Raw genomic sequence first — 25,859 nt, forward strand, 5'->3', positions numbered from 1 at the left:
ATAAGCTACACATTCCAACCCAGTCCCAGGTATAGGATAGCATAAGCTACACATTCCAACCCAGTCCCAGGTATAGGATAGCATAAGCTACACATTCCAACCCACTCCCAGGTATAGGATAGCATAAGCTACACATTCCAACCCAGTCCCATGTATAGGATAGCATAAGCTACACATTCCAACCCAGTCCCAGGTATAGGATAGCATAAGCTACACATTCCAACCCACTCCCAGGTATAGGATAGCATAAGCTACACATTCCAACCCACTCCCAGGTATAGGATAGCATAAGCTACACATTCCAACCCACTCCCAGGTATAGGATAGCATAAGCTACACATTCCAACCCACTCCCAGGTATAGGATAGCATAAGCTACACATTCCAACCCAATCACAGTAGCATGCGCATATTTATTTAACCTTTATTTAACTAGGCAAGTCAGTTGAGAATAAATTCTTATTTGCAGTGACGGCCTGCCCGGCCAAACCCCAGACATATCGGGTGGTGTGGGAAAGCAGGCACGCTTAACACACTGGGGTGCACACACTTTGAGAGCCTATTGTAGGTTCTATACCCACCTGTACACACTCATTAACACACTGGGGTGCACACACTTTGATAGCCTATTGTAGGTTCTATACCCACCTGTACACACTCATTAACACACTGGGGTGCACACACTTTGAGAGCCTATTGTAGGTTCTATACCCACCTGTACACACTCATTAACACACTGGGGTGCACACACTTTGAGAGCCTATTGTAGGTTCTATACCCACCTGTACACACTCATTCATCTTCATTTTTGGAGGGCTTGTTTTCTCTATCGGAGCATGGCCATGCTGCTAGCTGGATTTTAAAGCACAACCACAGCTCACTATGGAGAAGCACCATTGAGATGTCCACCTGGTGTCTGTCCCTCCACCCACTCCTCTGCATGCCTTTGACAGAGACACAGATGATGCACCAAGTGCTCCCCAGCCAGCCAGCCAGCCACTGCCTGGCTGTTCACCCCTCTTTCCTCCTCCCCTTATTGATGCTCAGCTTGCTCCCTCGTATTCAGACCAGCCCCTTTGACCTTTCCTCCCTGCTACACTGGCCTGTTTGTGATTGTTAGAGGGTGTGTTTGCAGGCTTATACGTGTGTAGGAGTTGGGGTGTGTGTGTTCATGTCTGATTGTGTGTGTGTCTGAATGCAGTTGTGCGTGTCTGGCTTTGTGCGAGTGAGATTGTGTGTTGACGTGGCATCATGGCTCTGTTCATTTGATAGTGAAGGGGGTCTACAGGAATGGTCCCCTTCCTGAGGATTACAGCAGCCCGTTCAACCCCACTACACATTCTCCTGGTGTTGAACGGAGACCAATTCCTGTGTGCGTGCGCGCGGGGGGGTTGCCATGGCAGCAGCGGTTTAGCATACATTAGATATTAGCCCAACATTACAGCAGAGGTGGAGAGGAAGGCAGAGCAGGTTTGTGTTCTCATTCGATGAGAGAGACTGACAGTAAATGTCATTGTTAGGATGGGTCTGCTCGTGTAGATTGATCTTCTTCCCCTAGGGAAGAACACAGTAAGGTTTTATAGCCTTCCCAATCCCACTATGCTCTCTAGCATACAGGCACATTCGGTACACACACACACCATCTCTTGCTCTCTGCTTAGGACATGTCTGTCCCTTTCTATCTCACTTCTAGCTTCCCCGATAGGCCTACTTCTATATATCAGCTCTTGCTCTGTTTATCTATTTGTTTCTCCTTCTCTCTCTTTCCCTCCCTTCCCTCGGTGACCCTCCTAGACCAGAGCATGGCACTATTTTGGGACTTGCGTCACCCCCTTCCTGTCCTCCATCCTGCCCGCCACGTGCACCGCTTACTAATAATGTTCCGTCCCACTCCTTTCTCTCCGCTGTGGTTATTTGCTTTCCAATACTTTTCTACCCTCCTCAAGGGCGTTGAAATAAAATGAGCTCAGGAGAGGAGTCCTGAATACGAATCGAAAGTTGTTTACCTACTACACCACAATACTGTAGGCTAATGGCTACACACAAGCATTTTTTTTCTAAATTCAGTCCATTAAAGGGCAATTCCACCACTTTTCAACCCCATTATTTCCAGCACATTACCTGTCTACATACACTGAGTATATAAAACATTAAGAACACCTGCTCTGTCCATGACAGACTGACCAGGTGAAAGCTTTGATCCCTTATAGATATCTCTTGTTAAATCCACTTCAATCAGTGTAGAAGGGGAAGAGACAGGTTAAAGAAGGGGTTTTAAATGAAGTCTTGAGAAAACAAGAGACATGGATTGTGTATGTGTTCCATTCAGAGGGTGGATGGGCAAGACAAACTATTTTAGTGCCTTTGAATGGGTTATGGTAGTAGGTGCCAGGGGCACCGGTTTGTGTCTAGAACTGCAACCCTGTAGGGTTTTTCACGGTCAACAGTTTCCTGTCTGTTTCAAGAATGGTCCACCACCCAAAGGACATCTCCGGTATACACAGTGTATGTGAAAACAACGCATTCCTACTTCTTGTAGGAGAATAAGTTCTACCCAATGACATCAACAACATTGATTTTTAAACACTGAGATTCGAGGTGACGTGGGGAGCAATAAAATACACTCCCTCTGGATAGAAACTCATTGCAGGTTTTGAAAATCACCGTTCTTCTTACTTTTAATCCCCCCCAAAAAAAAATCCCTTAGGTCACCCCCAACCCCATCAAAGTTGCCCGTTCCTGCTCTAGCTGTAGATCAGGTTGCCTCAAGGAACCAAATACCAGCAAGTGTTTTTCCTTCTTGGAAAAGGAGCGGGGGACCGCTTACATTAAAATTCACACTTTAGACCTGACTAAGTTAGTGTCGGTCAATCTTAGGGACCGACCTGAAACATCCCATGGACCAGCACCGGTCCGTGGACCAGATGTTGCGGAACACTGCTGTAGACCACAACAACATGTCCAGCTCACTAGATGGATGACGTCCCAGTCAGAGCAGACTTTCAGCTCTTCAGCCCCATCTAGCTGCAGTCCAGCAAAGTACCACCACTCACTTCTACTCAGCAGCGCTCAGGTGGTTCCCCCTCCGATCTCCTACCCTAATAACCAAAGGGCTTTTCTTCCTTGGCGTCGACGGGAGGATTATTTAATAACAAAACCAATGCGCGTGCAACCGTGGAGCAAAACAGGCAGGGTTGGCTAGAGTCAAAGGATTGTTGACAACATGTAAACTATTTCCTCTATCTTTATTGAAAACATAAATACATTTGCATAATCAACACTTGTCTCTCAAATACGTTGTTGGTTAGCAAGCTACATTTTTAAATAATAATAAAAATTTTTTTTACATATTAGTATAGACATGACAACAAGGTACAACGAGCTGAAACAAGCCACCTACGATTCCCTACATGGCAGCAGCTTGTCAGTGTTGCTAACTATTAGACCGTCCAGAATCATAATACTCATACTTCTGCTCTATCGGTGAGTGAACATTGTCATGAAAACTGTCAGCTAACCCGTCTATTGCAAAGGGTGGCGTGTATTCACTGTGTGCCACTGTTGCCAAAAGCAAGAGATTATCTTAAGAATATTCTCCTTAATGCCCCTATCGTGGCAGCACGGACGTCTCATAGCCTACCTCTTACTGAGAGATGGACGTCTCATAGCCTACCTCTTACTGAGAGATGGACGTCTCATAGCCTACCTCTTACTGAGAGATGGACGTCTCATAGCCTACCTCTTACTGAGAGATGGACGTCTCATAGCCTACCTCTTACTGAGAGATGGACGTCTCATAGCCTACCTCTTACTGAGAGATGGACGTCTCATAGCCTACCTCTTACTGAGAGATGGACGTCTCATAGCCTACCTCTTACTGAGAGATGGACGTCTCATAGCCTACCTCTTACTGAGAGATGGACGTCTCATAGCCTACCTCTTACTGAGAGATGGACGTCTCATAGCCTACCTCTTACTGAAAGATGGACGTCTTTTTTAATGCATGTAGCCCTAGATGTCAATTTATCCAACTCAGGTGGAGATGCAGCCAAAAATCTTAGACAAGTGTTAGTCTTTTTTGTTTGTTTTTGTCATGAATTTCCAAAAGCCTCTTTCTTTATTCTACTTGTAATACGTAAAAACGTTACATTTGATGCTTCAGCCTCCACGCTCCTCATCGGCTGTAGGGTTGAGGTTAGGGTTAATAACACAAGCAGATTAAGGACATTCTTTCAGCCCTGGTGCTGTGGAACACTTTCCTGGTCCCAGATCTGTTTATGTGGTCTTGCCAACTCCAAGCAATGGGGTGACAATGACTGTAGGGGTTGGCAAGACAGCAGACCTGGGACCAAGAAACTGGAACACCGGGCTGTTCACTCTCCCTTGAGATTCACTATCTTTATTTGTTTGGGATACATCTGTAATGTGCAGTTGGAAGATAGTCTTCAAAGCAGCTCTACTTTGCCTGTGGGTGAATTACTACGCTATTGGTCGTATGAGGTCCACAACTTGTTTTTTCTTCAATGGAATTACAGTGGAAACAGAAGAGAAAGGGAGTTTATTCCTAGGTACAACATATGGCCAGCCTGTGTGTGTGTGTGTGTGTGTGTGTGTGTGTGTGTGTGTGTGTGTGTAACCACCTTTATTGGCCTGACTGACATAACGACCTCCTTGGGGAGACAGGGAGGGAGTGTGTGTGTGTGCTCACTGTGTGTGTGTGCTCACTGTGTGTGTGTGCTCACTGTGTGTGTGTGCTCACTGTGTGTGTGTGCTCACTGTGTGTGTGTGCTCTCGCTGTGTGTGTGCTCTCGCTGTGTGTGTGCTCTCGCTGTGTGTGTGCTCTCGCTGTGTGTGTGCTCTCGCTGTGTGTGTGCTCTCGCTGTGTGTGTCCTCTCGCTGTGTGTGTGTGTGCGTGCGTAGCTCACTGTGTGTGTGCGCTTGCTGTGTGCGTGCGCTCGCTGTGTGTGTGTGTGTGCGTGCGTAGCTCACTGTGTGTGTGTGCGTGCGTAGCTCACTGTGTGTGTGTGTGTGTGTGTAGCTCACTTTGTGTGGGTGTGTGTGTGTGTAGCTCACTGTTTGTAGGTGTGGGCTCACTGTGTGTGTGTGTGTGTGTGTGTGTGTAGCTCACTGTTTGTGTGTGTAGCTCACTGTGTGTGGGTGTGGGCTCACTGTGTGTGTCACAAGACAATGGAGGCTGTGCTATGACTCTCCCCCACATGCATCATACTGGGCTTATTCTATGCAGGATGTCCTTAATCCTGTTGTGATTTTCCACATCCATTGTTAGTGCTGGGCACTTTGGCTGTTCTCTAACATCTGATTCAACCAATCAAGACCTTAATGATGATAATAATAATAATGATTATAATAGAGACAGAGACTCTAGCCTTGGTTGGTGTTTTGCCCTTTTATGTTTTGGCCTTGTCTGTTTAGCCGTTTACGGCTCATAAAAATATATTGTACACTACCAGCACGATTTACAGCATGTATGGAACAGGATAACAACATCCTCCAACATCAGGGTCAGCTCCCTACCCGGATCAGTTGTCAGTCCTTCTTCCAATTAGTGGTGTTGTGGTATGTGTCAGGGTCAGTGGTTAGAGGTGGCTGGCTGAGTGCAGTATTAGAGTCAGTGTCATAATGCAGCAAGCTGCTTGCTGCTCCCAGGGTCTCTCCCTCTCTGCTCCCTCTGTATCTTGGTCTTTCCCTCCATTCTCTCTGTCTCTCTGTCTACTTTCTCCTCCTCCTCTGTCTGATTTGAGATGCAAGCAGCCCCATCTCCAGACCTGCATTGAAGCTGACAGTTTGAGGTCAGCCCCTCATACATATACACCCCCGGGGGGGGGGGGGGGTGGGGGGGTGTTTGTGAGAGAGAACATTTTCATGGTGTGTGTGTGAGGTCAAGCGGTGGTGGGGGAGGGTGTGTGTTTCTCTTTCCCAGATAAAGCGGTGTGCCTACCTTCAGTTCCCAGAGACAGGATCAGCAGTTTGGTGTGGGTTGCTGGAGGAGGGTGGACAGTGTGGTTTTATTAGTTCCAGGCAGCATGCCAAGACATTGTACGGACTGTTTGTACGTTCTTTCCCCACGTACAAAAAGGCTCTTGGAAGTCAAAACATAGAAGGCCGGTCGGGTAAATGGTTGTTCTTTGTGGTTTCATTCCTCCATTTAGGCATCATCATCATGGTAGTTAGTTCGTGCTTCAAATAGTGGTGAAAGGGTTAGAAGTGGCCTACTGTGTCAGGAGCATTTCTGAAGATAGATCAGTTTAATCACATGACTCTTATCTGAACACGAATTGGCTGTTACATGAGGACCAATGCTGTGTGGGTGAAAGCTTGAGTTGCATCAAGTTATGTCAGTGTTATAACTGCTATGTAGGTTTATATTAGACCACACGTGACCTGTCATCTGCATTATCCACTCCTCCTCATGCGAGGTGTAAAGTATATATTCCACACTAGACTCAAGCCTCATGTAAGGTTTTACCAAGGTTAATTGGATTTATTCCTTCTGAAGTCTCTGCTTTGCATACAGATGACTCATCACCACTGGCTACAGTCTGTCCACCCTGTTAAAATCATCACCACTGGCTACAGTCTGTCCACCCTGTTAATATCATCACCACTGGCTACAGTCTGTCCACCCTGTTAATATCATCACCACTGGCTCCAGTCCCTCCACCCTGTTAATATCATCACCACTGGCTACAGTCTGTCCACCCTGTTAATATCATCACCACGGGCTACAGTCCGTCCACCCTGTTAATATCATCACCACTGGCTACAGTCCGTCCACCCTGTTAATATCATCACCACTGGCTACAGTCCCTCCACCCTGTTAATATCATCACCACTGGCTACAGTCCCTCCACCCTGTTAATATCATCATCACTGGCTACAGTCCGTCCACCCTGTTCATATCATCACCACTGGCTACAGTCCGTCCACCCTGTTCATATCATCATCACTGGCTACAGTCCGTCCACCCTGTTAATATCATCACCACTGGCTACAGTCCCTCCACCCTGTTAATACCATCATCACTGGCTACAGTCCGTCCACCCTGTTAATATCATCACCACTGGCTACAGTCCCTCCACCCTGTTAATACCATCATCACTGGCTACAGTCCCTCCACCCTGTTAATATCATCACCACTGGCTACAGTCCGTCCACCCTGTTCATATCATCACCACTGGCTACAGTCCCTCCACCCTGTTAATACCATCATCACTGGCTACAGTCCGTCCACCCTGTTAATATCATCACCACTGGCTACAGTCCCTCCACCCTGTTAATACCATCATCACTGACTACAGTCCGTCCACCCTGTTAATATCATCACCACTGGCTACAGTCCCTCCACCCTGTTAATACCATCACCAGTATGATTCCCAGAGTTTATGGCCAAAGTCAATCGCAGCTCTATCATGTGGTTCTCAGTTCCATAGGTGGGTCTCAAAAGGCACCCTATTCCCTATATAGTACAGCACTTTTCAAAGGTAGGTCACTACATAGGAAATGGGGTGCATCCTATGTGAGACTGTTGGCAGCTACAGTGGCAGTTAATGCTGCCACTTTTCAGGTCAGCCGGTTTGACTTTTGCGTTAATACATAGGAATTGTAGGTTCCATAGACTCTGGGCCCACAGCCTTTGATTATAGTTCAATCTCGCCTCACACCTATAGGCTCTATTCTCAAGTCCTTATTATCAGAGAGGCAAATGATGTGAGAGGCCAGAACGTTTCTTTGATGGCTCAATGGCTAAATCACATTGACATTCTCCCTCTGTGAAAGTGCTACTTTGCCTCTGCACATAATAACATTGACGTTCCTCCCATTGAAGGTGCTATTTGGCCTTTGCACACACATTATCCAGCTGACACACACACACACACACACACACAAAACCTGTTTGGTCTCCTTATGGCTGCATCTATGTATAAAATATGGTGTGAGCACACACAGACCAGCACAATCCTCCTTTCACAAGTGAATGTGTGACAGGCTATGTTACACCCTCACTGTCCGCATGTCTTTCACACACTCTGTGTGTGTGTTCCATCCTCAGTGCCAACTAATGGGTTATGGCATCTCGTCTAATTGAAATGATACATCCATTAACATGTTCTGGTCAAAGTGCCAGACTCCAAGGTGTCATATAACACACGTTCTGTTCTATTCTCGTGGGGGACCTAAAATACATTGCCATTCAATCTCCTATTTTTCCCAAACCCAAAACCTAACCCTTAACCTAACCCTTATCACTTACTGTAACCCCAGCCCCTAAGCTTAAAATACCCTTTGGGCCTCCCGGGTGGCGCAGTGGTTAAGGGCGCTGTACTGCAGCGCCAGCTGTGCCATCAGAGACTCTGGGTTCGCACCCAGGCTCTGTCGTAACCGGTCGCGACCGGGAGGTCCGTGGGGCGATGCACAATTGGCCTAGTGTCATGCGGGTTAGGGAGGGCTTGGCCGGTAGGGCCACCAGCGACTCCTGTGGCGGGCTGGGCACAGTGCACGCCAACACATTGGTGCGGCTGGCTTCCGGGTTGGATGCGCGCTGTGTTAAGAAACAGTTGGCTTGTGTATCGGAGGACGCATGACTTTCAACCGTCGTCTCTCCCGAGCCCGTACGGGAGTTGTAGCGATGAGACAAGATAGTAGCTACTAAACAATTGGATACTACGAAAGGGGTCAAATTCAAACAAAACAAAACAAACAACAACAAAAATACCCTTCGTGCTCATGGGGATGTGGGAAATGGCCCCACGAGGGAACATTTTCCTTTTTTTACTATCCTTGTGTGATTTAAGGTCCCCACAAGGACAACCAACACACACACCAGCCTCTAGGGTACCTTTGAACTTGTGGCTTCCATATTGAGTTGACAATACATGACCATATATATCAGCGTTTTTATCTTGAGAGTTGGCTGGGAGGACTGGTGAGGTTTGTGGTTTTTGTTGAGGCGGGTTCTGTGTTTTCTATGTAGTGTTTTTCCTGACGCAGTAAGAGCATCTGAAAGTCTTGTTCTCTCTACCTCTTTTGAAACAGGAATTTAGTCTAATGTGTGAGCAGTTTTGGTATTAAAGCAATTTTTGCTGTTTTCATGTGTTTCTTAGAAAGTATTTACATTTACATTTAAGTCATTTAGCAGACGCTCTTATCCAGAGCGACTTACAAATTGGTGCATTCACCTTATGACATCCAGTGGAACAGTAGTGCATCTAAATCTTTTAAGGGGGGAGGGGGGGTGAGAGGGATTACTTTATCCTATCCTATGTATTCCTTAGAGGTGGGGTTTCAGGTGTCTCCGGAAGGTGGTGATTGACTCCGCTGTCCTGGCGTCGTGAGGGAGTTTGTTCCACCATTGGGGGGCCAGAGCAGCGAACAGTTTTGACTGGGCTGAGCGGGAACTGTACTTCCTCAGTGGTAGGGAGGCGAGCAGGCCAGAGGTGGATGAACGCAGTGCCCTTGTTTGGGTGTAGGGCCTGATCAGAGCCTGGAGGTACTGAGGTGCCGTTCCCCTCACAGCTCCGTAGGCAAGCACCATGGTCTTGTAGCGGATGCGAGCTTCAACTGGAAGCCAGTGGAGAGAGCGGAGGAGCGGGGTGGCGTGAGAGAACTTGGGAAGGTTGAACACCAGACGGGCTGCGGCGTTCTGGATGAGTTGTAGGGGTTTAATGGCACAGGCAGGGAGCCCAGCCAACAGCGAGTTGCAGTAATCCAGACGGGAGATGACAAGTGCCTGGATTAGGACCTGCGCCGCTTCCTGTGTGAGGCAGGGTCGTACTCTGCGGATGTTGTAGAGCATGAACCTACAGGAACGGGCCACCGCCTTGATGTTAGTTGAGAACAACAGGGAGGGCACAATGGAGTTGTCAACCGTGATGGCGAGATCATGGAACGGGCAGTCCTTCCCCGGGAGGAAGAGCAGCTCCGTCTTGCCGAGGTTCAGCTTGAGGTGGTGATCCGTCATCCACACTGATATGTCTGCCAGACATGCAGAGATGCGATTTGCCACCTGGTCATCAGAAGGGGGAAAGGAGAAGATTAATTGTGTGTCGTCTGCATAGCAATGATAGGAGAGACCATGTGAGGTTATGACAGAGCCAAGTGACTTGGTGTATAGCGAGAATATGAGAGGGCCTAGAACAGAGCCCTGGGGGACACGAGTGGTGAGAGCACGTGGTGTGGAGACGGATTCTCGCCACGCCACCTGGTAGGAGCGACCTGTCAGGTAGGACGCAATCCAAGCGTGGGCCGCGCCGGAGATGCCCAACTCGGAGAGGGTGGAGAGGAGGATCTGATGGTTCACAGTATCGAAGGCAGCCGATAGGTCTAGAAGGATGAGAGCAGAGGAGAGAGAGTTAGCTTTAGCAGTGCGGAGCGCCTCCGTGATACAGAGAAGAGCAGTCTCAGTTGAATGACTAGTCTTGAAAATTGACTGATATGGATCAAGAAGGTCATTCTGAGAGAGATAGCGGGAGAGCTGGCCAAGTACGGCACGTTCAAGAGTTTTGGAGAGAAAAGAAAGAAGGGATACTGGTCTGTAGTTGTTGACATCGGAGGGATCGAGTGTAGGTTTTTTCAGAAGGGGTGCAACTCTCGCTCTCTTGAAGACGGAAGGGACGTAGCCAGCGGTCAGGGATGAGTTGATGAGCGAGGTGAGGTAAGGGAGAAGGTCTCCGGAAATGGTCTGGAGGAGGGGATAGGGTCAAGCGGGCAGGTTGTTGGGCGGCCGGCCGTCACAAGACGCAAGATTTCATCTGAAGAGAGAGGGGAGAAAGAGGTCAGAGCACAGGGTAGGGCAGTGTGAGCAGAACCAGCGGTGTCGTTTGACTTAGCAAACGAGGATCGGATGTCGTCGACCTTCTTTTCAAAATGGTTGACGAAGTCATCTGCAGAGAGGGAGGAGGGGGAGGGGGAGGAGGATTCAGGAGGGAGGAGAAGGTGGCAAAGAGCTTCCTAGGGTTAGTGGCAGATGCTTGGAATTTAGAGTGGTAGAAAGTGGCTTTAGCAGCAGAGAGAGAAGAGGAAAATGTAGAGAGGAGGGAGTGAAAGGATGCCAGGTCCGCAGGGAGGCGAGTTTTCCTCCATTTCCGCTCGGCTGCCCGGAGCCCTGTTCTGTGAGCTCGCAATGAGTCGTCGAGCCACGGAGCGGGAGGGGAGGACCGAGCCGGCCTGGAGGATAGGGGACATAGAGAGTCAAAGGATGCAGAAAGGGAGGAGAGGAGGGTTGAGGAGGCAGAATCAGGAGATAGGTTGGAGAAGGTTTGAGCAGAGGGAAGAGATGATAGGATGGAAGAGGAGAGAGTAGCGGGGGAGAGAGAGCGAAGGTTGGGACGGCGCGATACCATCCGAGTAGGGGCAGTGTGGGAAGTGTTGGATGAGAGCGAGAGGGAAAAGGATACAAGGTAGTGGTCGGAGACTTGGAGGGGAGTTGCAATGAGGTTAGTGGAAGAACAGCATCTAGTAAAGATGAGGTCGAGCGTATTTCCTGCCTTGTGAGTAAGGGGGGAAGGTGAGAGGGTGAGGTCAAAAGAGGAGAGGAGTGGAAAGAAGGAGGCAGAGAGGAATGAGTCAAAGGTAGACGTGGGGAGGTTAAAGTCGCCCAGAACTGTGAGAGGTGAGCCAACCTCAGGAAAGGAGCTTATCAAGGCATCAAGCTCATTGATGAACTCTCCGAGGGAACCTGGAGGGCGATAAATGATAAGGATGTTAAGCTTGAAAGGGCTGGTAACTGTGACAGCATGGAATTCAAAGGAGGCGATAGACAGATGGGTAAGGGGAGAAAGAGAGAATGACCACTTGGGAGAGATGAGGATCCCGGTGCCACCACCCCGCTGACCAGAAGCTCTCGGGGTGTGGGCAGACGAAGAGAGAGCAGTAGGAGTAGCAGTGTTGTCTGTGGTGATCCATGTTTCCGTCAGTGCCAAGAAGTCGAGGGACTGGAGGGAGGCATAGGCTGAGATGAACTCTGCCTTGTTGGCCGCAGATCGGCAGTTCCAGAGGCTACCGGAGACCTGGAACTCCACGTGGGTCGTGCGCGCTGGGACCACCAGATTAGGGTGGCCGCGGCCACGCGGTGTGGAGCGTTTGTATGGTCTGTGCAGAGAGGAGAGAACAGGGATAGACAGACACATAGTTGACAGGCTACACAAGAGGCTACGCTAATGCAAAGGAGATTGGAATGACAAGTGGACTACACGTCTCGAGTGTTCAGAAAGTTAAGCTTACGTAGCAAGAATCTTATTGACTAAAATGATTAAAATGATACAGTACTGCTGAAGTAGGCTAGCTGGAAGAGGCTGCGTTGTTGACTATGTAGGCTAGCTGGCAGTGGCTGCGTTGTTGACACTACACTAATCAAGTCGTTCCGTTGAGTGTAATAGTTTCTACTGTGCTGCTATTCGGGGCTAGCTGGCTAGCTAGCAGTGATGATTACGTTACGTTGCGTTAAAAGAACGACAATAGCTGGCTAGCTAACCTAGGAAATCGCTCTAGACTACACAATTATCTTTGATACAAAGACGGCTATGTAGCTAGCTATGTAGCTAGCTACGATCAAACAAATCAAGCCGTTGTACTGTAATGAAATGAAATGAAAAATGTGATACTACCTGTGGAGCGAAGCGAAATGCGACCGGGTTGTTGAGTGCGGAAGTTCTGTTCGGTAGACGTTGGCTAGCTGTTGGCTAGCTAGCAGTGTCTCCTACGTTAAGGACGACAAATAGCTGGCTAGCTAACCTCGGTAAATTAAGATAATCACTCTAAAACTACACACTCTAAACTACACAATTATCTTGGATACGAAGACAGCAAAGACAACTATGTAGCTAGCTAACACTACACTAATCAAGTCGTTCAGTTGAGTGTAATAGTTGTGCTGCTAATCGGTAGACGGTGGACGTTAGCTAGCTGGCTAGCTGCAGGGCAGATAGCAGTGTAGACTGCGTTAGGACGACGAAATACGATAATTACGCAATTATCTATGATACAAAGACGGCTATGTAGCTAGCTAAGAAGAAATTGCTAAGATTAGACAAATCAAACCGTTGTACTATAATGAAATGTAATACTACCTGCGGACCGAGTGCGGATGCGACCGCTCGCTCCAACCCGGAAGTACAAGATGATATTGAGCCAATAAACTGGATTGAAATTCAAATTCCCTCTCGCTCCTTACCCCCCGCCCCTCCCTTCCTCTCGCTCTCCTCTAGGGGCCTGAGGCCAGGGCGTCACCCAGAGGAGGACGACATAGTGCCTGAGCTGGCCCGCCTGGTCTACCCCCGAGAGAGACCTGACTGGGAGGAGACCATCAGCGCCATGGTGAGATGAGACCACTGGCAGAGACGCGTGTACACACACACACACACACACACACACACGTATATATATATATGCACACTAACGTTCAGAAGAACAAGAATAGACTGACGAGTTTCAGAAGAAAGTTATTTGTTTCTGGCCAGTTTGAGCCTGTAATCGAACCCACAACATTCTGATGCTCCAGATACTCAACTGGTCTATAGAAGGCCAGTTTTATTGCTTCTTTAATCAACACAACAGTTTTCAGCTGGGCTAACATAATTGCAAAAGGGTTTTCGAATGATCATTTAGCCTTTTAAAATGATAAACTTGGATTAGCTAACACAGTGTGCAATTGGAACACAGGAGTGATGGTTGCTGATAATGGACCTCTGTACGCCTGTGTAGATATTCCAGAAAAAATCTGCCATTTCCAGCTACAATAGTCATTTACAACATAAACAATGTCTACACTGTATTTCTGATCATTTTGATGTTATTTTAAATGGACAAAAAAAGTGCTTTTCTTTCAAAAACAATGACATTTCTAAGTGACCCCAAAAGTTTGAACGGTAGTGTACATATAATAATCGTAGTATCAAATCTCAATTTATATAGAATTGTCAGCGTCACAATGCGTATCGTAAGGTCCCAGTTGTGAGAGAGAGAGACACACACACACACACACAGCATCCCAGCTTAGAGAGACCCCGACAGTGTCAGTGCTAATCAAACATTCAGTACTTAGACAACAAGGCTCCTCTTTGATTGGGGCTCGTTGGCTCCCTGACACCGTTTTATCTCAGTATCCTTTAATGAACTGATTGTCTTAACTGTTAGGGAAATGTCTTGATGTCAAACTGAAATGCTGCATCAACATCCAAGCCTCAGCTCCCAATCGTGAAATGATGATGATGCCTCTCATGGACATCAATAATGTAACTTTAGAAGTAGTGGGTATGTATCAGAACCTAATCTATTGTACATGATTTATGTACACTGAACAAAAATATAAAAGCAAAGTGAGCTGAAATAAGAGCCCAGAAATGTTCCATGTGCACATAAAGCTTATTTCGCTCACATGTTGTGCACAAATTAGTTTCATCCCTGTTAGTGAGCATTTTTCCGTTGCCAAGATAATCTATCCACCTGACAGGTGTGGCATATCAATAAGCATGCTCTTTAATCAGATGATTACACAGGTGCACCTTGTGCTGGGAACAATAAAAGGCCAGTCTAAAATGTGTGGTTTTGTTACACAACACAATGCCACAGATGCCTCAAGTTTTGAGGAAGCATGCAATTGGCATTCTCACTGCAGGAATGTCCACCAGAGTTGATGCCAAAGAATTGAATGTTAATTTCTCAACCATAAGCCACCCCCAACGTTGATTTAGAGAATTTGGCAGCCCGTCCCGCCGGCATTACAACCGCAGACCACGTATAACCACACCAACCCGAAACCTCCTCATCCGGCTTCTTCACCTGTGGGATCGTCTCAGACCAGCCACCCGGAATGGCTGAAACTGAGGAGTATTTCTGTCTGTTATTAAGTCTTTTTGTGTGGGGGGGGGGGGGACTAACTAACTGACTGACTGGCAAGGCCTGGCTCCCCAGTGGGTGGGCCTATGCCCATTAATGTGAAATCCATAGATTACAGCCTAATTTATTTGTTTCAACTGACTGATTTCCTTACATGAACTAACTCACTGAAATCATAGAAATGGTTGCGTTTATATTTTTGTTCAGTATATGTAGGCTAAACTTAAGAAGAATTGTAATGAGGACATTGTAGTGTTTAAACAAACCACTTAAATCAGATTCAAATTAATCTAATTATTATAAAATAGATATGAATCAATTAATGTAACCCCTCTCATATATAATTCAAGTTATCCCATCTTTTAGTAAAAATCTATATTTATAATACGCCAACGTCTCCATTAGTGATATATCTTAACTCATTCATTTGCTGAAATCATTCATTATTTCAATCCAATACTTCAATCCAAGCTGAAGTATTTTTTTTTTCACTCTGAGCTGCATTCAGCAACATGCTAGCTGAAATGAGGCCGTCTCCATGGTAACATGACAGTTGGCTGCCACCATGCTCACTTTGGAACCACAAACATTCAATACAGTGGCAGAGAGACACAGTTAGTGTCCCAAATTGCACCCTATTCCCTATATAGGGTATGGGGTGCAAGATGGCACACAGACACAGCCATATCTCTACCGCTAATGAATGTTGATCAGTTTTGAAACATTGGCATATCTACTGTTCTTTGTTATAGTTTGTATTTTGTTATTATGAAGGGGCCAATACTTGTGAATAGTTAGCGGTCACAGTGGGTAGCAGTATGCCGAAATGGCAGTAGCGGACATACGTGTCAGGCAGTGGTTGTTGTGCGGTATTTCAGAGGATGAAAAGATCAATAAGTCTGCCAAGTTCTCTACGTGTCATAACGGTTGACCGAATGTACATTGTTCCGGTCGTTACTGCAAAAGACAATGCGTTATCATTGGCTTACTTAAATGCAAATAGGCATAGAAGAAAAAATGTACATGCTGCATGTGACTAGGCAAATTTACCAGTTGTTAATCGAGAAATACTGTATATTTGAATAACGCCTAAATGTGATAACGCCTAAAAGTGCAATACATAACCAAAATACTTCACATTCAGCGTCACTTAATGCGACGTAGGCTACTGTGCATAATATCTACCAACTCAAGTGTTCAGGGAGTTCCTTTATTTGGCCAGCCTTGAAGAGACCGTGCCTTCTTTAAGACGCAGTTGAATATTTTATAGGTACAACTTCTGGGAATGTTTTGGCTCGACTTCATAAGCCTTTCTTGTCTCTCCCCTAGGGGAAGAAATGAAGTGGTTGCTACCAGTGTTTCCCTGCTCCTAGTAGCTCTTACGAGCCTGGTTTTCACTGTATTTACTTAAGCAGAAACATTTTCGATGCCAAACAGCAATAACAATGGAGTCGGCTAAAGCAGAAAGAACAGAAAGGGACTGGCACACAGGCTAAACTGATATATACAGTGGGGAGAACAAGTATTTGATACACTGCCAATTTTGCAGGTTTTCCTACTTACAAAGCATGTAGAGGTCTGTAATTTTTTATCATAGGTACACATCAACTGAGAGACGGAATCTAAAACAAAAATCCAGAAAATCGTTTGATTTTTAAGCACTTCATTTGTATTTTATTGCATGACATTAGTATTTGATATATCAGAAAAGCAGAACTTAATATTTGGTACAGAAACCTTTGTTTGCAATTACAGAGATCATACGTTTCCTGTAGTTCTTGACCAGGTTTGCACACACTGCAGCAGGGATTTTGGCCCACTCCTCCATACAGACCTTCTCCAGATCCTTCAGGTTTCAGCGCTGTCGCTGGGCAATACGGACTTTCAGCTTCCTCCAAAGATTTTCTATTGGGTTCAGGTCTGGAGACTGGCTAGGCCACTCCAGGACCATGAGATGCTTCTTACGGAGCCACTCCTTTGTTGCCCTGGCTGTGTGTTTCGGGTCGTTGTCATTGTGGAAGACCCAGCCACGACCCATCTTCAATGCTCTTACTGAGGGAAGGAGGTTGTTGGCCAAGATCTCGTGATACATGGCCCCATCCATCCTCCCCTCAATACAGTGCAGTTGTCCTGTCTCCTTTGCAGAAAAGCATCCCCAAAGAATGATTTTTCCACCTCCATGCTTCACGGTTGGGATGGTGTTCTTGGGGTTGTTCTCATCCTTCTTCTTCCTCCAAACACGGCGAGTGAAGTTTAGACCAAAAAGCTCTATTTTTGTCTCCTCAGACCACAGGACCTTCTCCCATTCCTCCTCTGGATCATCCAGACAGGCCTGGACATCCGCTGGCTTGAGCAGGGGGACCTTGCGTGCGCTGCAGGATTTTAATCCATGACGGCGTAGTGTGTTACTAATAATTTTCTTTGATACTGTGGTCGCAGCTCTCTTCAGGTCATTGACCAGGTCCTGCCGTGTAGTTCTGGGCTGATCCCTCACCTTCCTCATGATCATTGATGCCCCACGAGGTGAGATCTTGCATGGAGCCCCAGACCGAGGGTGATTGACCGTCATCTTGAACTTCTTCCATTTTCTAATAATTGCGCCAACAGTTGTTGCCTTCTCACCAAGCTGCTTGCCTATTGTCCTGTAGCCCATCCCAGCCTTGTGCAGGTCTACAATTTTGTCCCTGGTGTCCTTACACAGCTCTCTGGTCTTGGCCATTGTGGAGAGGTTGGAGTCTGTTTGATTGAGTGTGTGGACAGGTATCTTTATACAGATAACGAGTTCAAACAGGTGCAGTTAATACAGGTAATGAGTGGAGAACAGGAGGGATTCTTAAAGAAAAACTAACCGGTCTGTGAGAGCCGGAATTCTTACTGGTTGGTAGGTGATCATCTACTTGTCATGCAATAAAATGCAAATGAATTACTTAAAAATCATACGATGTGATTTTCTGGATTTTTGTTTTAGATTCTGTCTCTCACAGTTGAAGTGTACCTATGATAAAAATGACAGACCTCTACATGCTTTGTAAGTAGGAAAACCTGCAAAATCGGCAGTGTATCAAATACTTGTTCTCTCCACTGTATTCCCATCCACAGCTAGTGCAGGCCTGACAGGATGCTCTTTGTACCCCGGCCCACCTGGCTCCTGTCTCTCTGACCTCATTGGGAATGCTTTTCTGCATATCACCTTCACTGTCTTTGGCTGCAGCCAGCTAGAAAGAGACTAAACTTCACCACATTCTCATCCTGTCCTCTCTCTCTCTTGCTCTCTCTCTCTCTCCCTCATTCTTTACTTTCCTTACCATCTCTCGCTCGTTCTTTACCATCTCTGGATCGACTACTTTCTCTTTGTTAACTTAGTGTTGCTCTTATCCCTTCCCTGGCGGTCTGTGTTGACACAGGATTATATGATTTAATGTCGTCAAATGCATTTTAACCTCCCTCTGTCATAGATTAATCTCTGTCGTGGGTTCAGGGGTCAGACTTAGCTGGTAGGGGCCATGAGTGGTCTAGCAATGTTTAAATCTAACCGACTGTCCTTCTAACACACTCTCCTAACTTTACTTCCACTCTGTCACGGTCTCTGTCCAATTAACATAAAAAATATAACAACTAAAAATATATAAAAAGTAGCTCGTCACAACATCTTGGAATTTTTTCTTTGAACAGTTTTGCTTTGCGCTGTCCCTAGGTGCCTCTTGCATGCAGGTCAACTCATGGAGTTGTCACAGGTAATTTATTTACGGGTATGCATTTCTTTTGCAACATGCAGGCGCGGAGTGCTGAGGTCCCCGAGCTGAGCACCGAGCCCCTCCTGCGCTCCTGCAGCAGCACGGCCAGCATGAAGGTCAAGAACGTCAAGAAGTGAGTGGGTCGACTGACCGAGTAGACTTAGCCCGCCGCATGCCTTCCGAAACGGCCATATCTCACATCTGCTGCACATCTCTCTTGCACTCTACTCTGATTTCCTCTCTCCCCCTTCTCTTTCTCTCTATCTCCCTCTGACTTTGACCCCACTCGATCTCTCCTTTCACCGGTCTCACTCCACCTTTGTGTCTTCTCCACCTTTGTGTCTTCTCCACCTTTGTGTCTTCTCCACCTTTGTGTCTTCTCCACCTTTGTGTCTTCTCCACCTTTGTGTCTTCTCCACCTTTGTGTCTTCTCCACCTTTGTGTCTTCTCCACCTTTGTCTTATCTCCATTCTCTGTCTCGATCAACAGTCGCCTTCTTTCTAGCTCCTAGCCAACTTTGCAGTTTTGTTATTTGTTACATTATTTGATCAGAACATTTCTAGTATTATTACCTACAGCCAAAAATAAGTTTTGGACATTAGATTGTCGGTCACTCACCAGAAATTCAACCAGAAATTCGACTTCCCTGACCTGAATCCTTTGGACTCCCCGAGGCAGCCCCATTCATCCTGGGTGCTATACCAAAACGTTGATGCCGCATTAGAGTGAGGAGAAGTGGGGTCCTAGTCGGGCTCAGGCAGCGAGCAAACCATCCACAGCGTCCGAGTATATTACTCGCTAACGTTTAGTTCCTGGACAGCAAAGTAGACGAGCTCAGAGCGAGGATCTCCTTTCAGAGAGACATAAGAGACTGTAATATACTCTATTTTACAGAATCATGGCGCTCTCCGGATATATTGTTCCTGTCCATACAGCCAGCGGTGTTCTCAGTTCATCGCACGGATCCGAATTAAGAGAACTCTGTTCTCGCCTCAATCAATAGCATGGTATTTTATCACTGTAATAGCTACTGTAATTGGACACAGCATGTTAGATTAACAAGAATTTACGCTTTCTGCCCATTTAAGACATGTCTATGTCCTGGAAAGTTGGCTGTTGTATACAACGTCATTCTAGTTACATTTGTGCACGTTAGCAACAAGTGTCCCGGTTTAGGGACACCGATTCCGTAGAGGTGCATGAATTTCTATCGTCCCACAACTGTCCAAGAGTCTTTGGGCTAATTCATTCTTGACAAGCTGACCAATAGAATTGGTTACCTTTTCTACTATGGGTGATAGTAGCTTGACATAGGCTTATAGGGGGCTAAGCTTTTCCCTAACAGTTGTGACTGTCAGTGAAAAGTAGAGGCCCAGCCAGGCATATATTTTATTATTCAATCGTGGGAAAACATTGTTTGGAAAGCATATGGCTATTTCTGTAAAAATAAGTAAATGAAAAGACTAATCTGTGTGCCAGGTCTAAATCAGTCCCTGATTGGAGGGGAACAATGAAAACAAGCAATGAATTTAAGGGGTCTAGACACACCATTCACACCACTGTATCAGTGGAAGTCAGTGCCGTTTAAAAAAACGTATCTAGAATAGGGGGCAGCATTTGGAATTTTGGATGAAAAGCATGCCCAAATTCAACTGCCTGCTACTCATCCCCAGAAGTCAAGATATACATATTATTAGTAGATTTGGATAGAGGTCACTCTCTTTTCAATGAGTTTTCATTGGGAATCCAGATTTCTAAGGGACTTGCTTGCAGTTCCTACCGCTTCCACTAGATGTCACCAGTTGTTAGGAATTGGTTGAGGTTATTCCTTTGTGTAATGAAGTAAGGCCATCTTGAACAAGGGTCACTTCATGTGTACTGTTTGATAGAGGCGCGTGACCAGAAAGCTAGCGTCAGTTTGTTTTCTTCCTGTATTGAACACAGATCATTCCATCTTCTATTTTATCAATGATTTACTTTAAAAAATACCTAAAGTTGTATTACAAAAGTAGTTTGAAATGTTTTGTCAAAGTTTACAGGTAACTTTTGAGATATTTTGTAGTCACGTTGTGCAAGTTGGAACTGGTGTTTTTCTGGATCAAACGCGCCAAATAAATGGACATTTTGGATATATATGAACGGAATTAATCGAACAAAAGGACCATTTGTAATGTTTATGGGACATATTGGAGTGCCAACAGAAGAAGCTCGTCAAATGTAAGGCATGATTTATACACTGCTCAAAAAAATAAAGGGAACACTAAAATAACACATCCTAGATCTGAATGAATTAAATATTCTTATTAAATACTTTTTTCTTTACATAGTTGAATGTGCTGACAACAAAATCACACACCAATTATCAATGGAAATGAACATTTATCAACCCATGGAGATCTCTATTTGGAGTCACACTCAAAATTAAAGTGGAAATCCACACTACAGGCTGATCCAACTTTGATGTCTAAATGAGGCTCAGTATTGTGTGTGGCCTCCACGTGCCTGTATGACCTCCCTACAACGCCTGGGCATGCTCCTGATGAGGTGGCGGATGGTCTCCTGAGGGATCTCCTCCCAGACCTGGACTAAAGCATCCGCCAACTCCTGGACAGTCTGTGGTTCATGGAGCGATGGAGCGAGACATGATGTCCCAGATGTGCTCAATTGGATTCACGTCTGGGGAACGGGCGGGCCAGTCCATAGCATCAATGCCTTCCTCTTGCAGGAACTGCTGAGACACTCCAGCCACATGAGGTCTAGCATTGTCTTGGATTAGGAGGAACCCAGGGCCAACCGCACCAGCATATGGTCTCACAAGGGGTCTGAGGATCTCATCTCGGTACCTAATGGCAGTCAGGCTACCTCTGGCGAGCACATGGAGGGCTGTGCGGCCCCCCCAAAGAAATGCCACCCCACACCATGACTTTTCCACCGCCAAACCAGTCATGCTGGAGGATGTTGCAGGCAGTAGAACGTTCTCCACGGCGTCCAGACTCTGTCACGTCCGTCATATGTGCTCAGTGTGAACCTGCTTTCATCTGTGAAGAGCACAGGGCGCCAGTGGCGAATTTGCCAAACTTGGTATTCTCTGGCAAATGACAAACATTTAACATGTAAGCACAACCCCCACCTGTGGATGTCGGGCCCTCATACCACCCTCATGGAGTCTGTTTCTGACCGTTTGAGCAGACACATGCACATTTGTGGCCTGCTGGAGGTCATTTTGCAGGGCTCTGGCAGTGCTCCTCCTGCTCCTCCTTGCACAAAGGCGGAGGTAGCGGGCCTGCTGCTGGGTTGTTGCCCTCCTACGGCCTCCTCCATGTCTCCTGATGTACTGGAGGTAGTGCCTGGTAGCGCCTCCATGCTCTGGACACTACACTGACAGACACAGCAAACCTTGCCACAGCTCACATTGATGTGCCATCCTGGAAGAGCTGCACTACCTGAGCCACTTGTGTGGGTTGTAGACTCCGTCTCATGCTACCACTAGAGTGAAAGCACCGCCAGCATTCAAAAGTGACCAAAACATCAGCCAGGAAGCATAGGAACTGAGAAGTGGTCTGTGGTCCCCACCTGCAGAACCACTCCTTTATTGAGGGTGTCTTGCTAATTGCCTATAATTTCCACCTGTTGTCTATTCCATTTGTGAAATTTATTGTCAGTGTTGCTTCCTAAGTGGATTTGTTTGATTTCACAGAAGTGTGATTGACTTGGAGTTACATTGTGTTGTTTAAGTGTTCCCTTTATTTTTTTGAGCAGTGTATTTTTAGTTCTGCGTTTTGTGTCGCGCATGCAGGGTTGAAATGTGTTTTCTCTCTTTTGTTTACGGAGGTGCTATCCTCAGATAATAGCATTGTTTGCTTTCCCCGAAAAGCCTTTTTGAAATCTGACATGTTGGCTGGATTCACAACACGTGTAGCTTTAATTTGGTATCTTACATGTGTGATTTCATGAAAGTTTGATTGTTATAGAAATTTATTTGAAATTGGCGCTCTGCATTTTCTCTGGCTTTTGGCCAAGTGGGACGCTTCCGTCCCACATATCCCAGAGAGGTTCATTAAGATGAGGGAGGACATTTTTTTGTTGATGAGTATGAGCTTATTTCTATTACATCGTATTGGATGACTCATTTAATATTCCAAATCAAAATGTATTTCTCACTTGTGCCGAATACAACAGGTGTAGAACTTACTGTGAAATGCTTACAAGCCCTTAACCAACAATGCAGTTAGAGAAATCAAGTCAAATTTTATTTGTCACATACACATGGTTAGCAGATGTTAATGTGAGTGTAGCGAAATGCTTGTGCTTCTAGTTCCGACCATGCAGTAATATCTAACAAGTAATCTAACAATTTCACAACTACCTTACACTTCTGTATAAAGGAATTAATAAGAATATGTACATAAAAATATATATGGATGAGCGATGGCCGAACGACATCGGCAAGATGCAGTAGATGGTATAGAGTACAGTATATACATATGATATGACTAATGTAGGGTATGTAAACATAAAGTGGCATTGTTAAATGTGACACATTTATTACATCCAATTTTTAACTATTAAAGTGGCTAGAGATTGAGTCAGTATGTTAGTGATGGCTGTTTAACAGTCTGATGGCCTTGAGATAGAAGCTGTTTTTCAGCCTCTCGGTCCCAGCTTTGATGCACCTGTAATGACCTCGCCTTCTGGATGATAGCGGGGTGAACAGGCATTGGATTGGCTGGTTGTTGTCCTTGATGATCTTTATGGCCTTCCTGTGACATTGGGTGGTGTAGGTGTCCTGGAGGGCAGGTAGTTTGCCCCCGGTGATGCGTTGTGCAGACCTCACCACCCTCTGGAGAGCCTTACGGTTGTGGGCGGAGCAGTTGCCGTACCAGGCGGTGATACAGCCCGACAGGATGCTCTCGATTGTGCATCTGTAGAAGTTTGTGAGTGCTTTTGGTGACAAGCCAAATTTCTTCAGCCTCCTGAGGTTCTTGTGCCTTCTTCACCACGCTGTCTGTGTGGGTGGACCAATTCATTTCCATTTCAGTTTGCCGTGTATGCCGAGGAACTTAAAACTTTCCACCTTCTCCACTACTGTCCCGTCGATGTGGATAGGGGGCTGCTCCCTCTGCTGTTTCCTGAAGTCCACGATCATCTCCTTTGTTTTGTTGACGTTGAGGTTGTGAGGTTATTTTCCTGACACCACACTCCGAGGGCCTCACCTCCTCCCTGTAGGCCGTCTCGTCATTGTTGGTAATCAAACCTACCACTGTAGGGTCGTCTGCAAACATTTCTTGATTTGAGTTGGAGAAGAAAATATTTACTAAATAAACTAAAGTAACAAAAAATTATATAACAATAACGTGGCTATATACAGTGGGTTCCAGTACTGAGTCAATGCGTGGGGGTACAGGTTAGTCGAGGTAGTTTATACATGTAGGTTGGGGTGAAGTGACTGTGCATTGATAATAAACAGCGAGTAGCAGCAGTGTAAAAACAAGGGGTGTCAATGTAAATAGTCCGGGTGGCAATTTGATTAATTGTTCAGCAGTCTTATAGCTTGGGGGTATAAGCTGTTGAGCCTTTTGGACCTAGACTTGGCACCTCTTATATAGGTCCTGGATGGCAAGAAGCTTGGCCACAGTGATGTATTGGGCCGTACACACTACCCTCTGTTGTGCTTTACGGTCAGATGCCGTGCAGTTGCCATACCAGACGGTGATGCAACCGGTCAGGATGCTCTCGATGGTGCTGCGGTCTAACTTTTAGAGGATCTGGGGACCCATGACAAATCTTTTCAGTCTCCTGAGGCGGAAAAGGTGTTGTCATGCCTTCTTCACGACTGTCATTGTGTGTTTGGACCATGATAGTTGGTGAGGTGGACACCAAGGAACTTGAAAGTCTCGACCTGCTCCACTACAGCCCTGTCGATGTTTCCTGTAGTCCACAATCATCTCCTTTGTCTTGCTCACATTGAGGGAGAGGTTTCAAGGCTTGTAAGGAGGTGGTCAGTCTCATCGTTGTCGGTGATCAGGCCTACCACTGTTGTGTCGTCAACAAATTTAATGATGGTGTTGGAGTCGTGCTTGGTGAACAGGGAGTACAGGGGACTTAGCACGCACCCCTGAGGGGCCCCGGTGTTGAGGATCAGCGTGGCAGATGTGTTGTTGCCTATCCTTACCACGCACCCCTGAGGGGCCCCGGTGTTGAGGATCAGCGTGGCAGATGTGTTGTTGCCTATCCTTACCACCTGGGGGCACCCCGTTAGGAAGTCCAGGATCCAGTTGCAGAGGAAGGTGTTTTGTCCCAGGGCCCTTAGCTTAGTGATGAGCTTTGTGGGCACTATGGTGTTGAGCTGTAGTCAATGAACACTGTTCTCACATTGGTGTTCCTTTTGTCCAGGTGGTAAAGGGCATTGTGGAGTGCAATAGAGATTGCGTGATATGTTGGGGCGTTATGCGAATTGGAGTGGGTCTAGGGTTTCCGGGATGATGGTGTTGATGCGAGCCATGACCATCCCTTCAAAGCATTTAATTTCACGTCAGTGCTACGGTGCGGTAGTCATTTAGACAGTTTACCTTAGTGTTCTTGGGCACAGGGACTATGGTGGTCTGCTTGAAACATGTTGGTATTACAGACTCGGTCAGGGAGAGTTTGAAAATGACAGTGGGCAGCTTGCGGCTGTGTTTCGCTGAGTAGTTTATAATAGTTCGCAAGCCCTGCCACATCCAACGACCATCAGCGCCGGTGAGGGCATAGCGGGATTTCTTATAAGCTTCTGGATTAGTATCCCGCTCCTTGAAAGCGGTAGCTCTAGCCTTTAGCTCGGTGCGGATGTTGCCTGTAATCTATGGCTTCTGGTTAGGATATGTACTTAATGTCACTGTGGGGACGACGTTGTCGATGCACTTTTTGATGAGGCTGGTGGCGGCTAAGAATAATATAGATGAGCCTAGTGTGGTCTACAGCTTATCATGAGGTACTCTACGTCAGGCGAGCAATACCTCGAGAGTTCTTTAATATTAGACATTGCACACCAGCAGCTATTGACAAATAGACCCCCCCCCCCGTATGTTTATCCCCGGTTTGTACTGTTTGCTTGCGCTTAAGAAATGTTTTTCAACAGAATCGGCGGAATGAATACAACTCTGATCACACGTAAACTTCACTTTCATAACAGCCACGTTGTATTCCTTCTCTTCCCTTCGCTTGTGGAACTCAATGCACAACGCATCCGCTGAATGTGACCAGGCGAAAAAAAACTTTCCAAGCCAAACTGCTA

At 46.3% G+C, this 25,859-nt stretch overlaps 1 protein-coding gene across 1 annotated transcript in view; it reads left to right on the forward strand.

The window, feature by feature from the left end:
- The window catches only part of LOC115105423 (rho GTPase-activating protein 32-like), a 225,765-nt gene that overhangs the window by 86,862 nt on the left and 113,044 nt on the right, over positions 1-25,859 (forward strand). The window contains 2 exon segments of the mRNA XM_029627457.2: positions 13,223-13,331; positions 18,628-18,719. Of these exon segments, the coding sequence (XP_029483317.2) occupies positions 13,223-13,331; positions 18,628-18,719 (201 nt within the window).

The sequence above is a fragment of the Oncorhynchus nerka genome, linkage group LG22 (assembly GCF_034236695.1).
Source record: "Oncorhynchus nerka isolate Pitt River linkage group LG22, Oner_Uvic_2.0, whole genome shotgun sequence".
NCBI lineage: Eukaryota > Metazoa > Chordata > Actinopteri > Salmoniformes > Salmonidae > Oncorhynchus > Oncorhynchus nerka.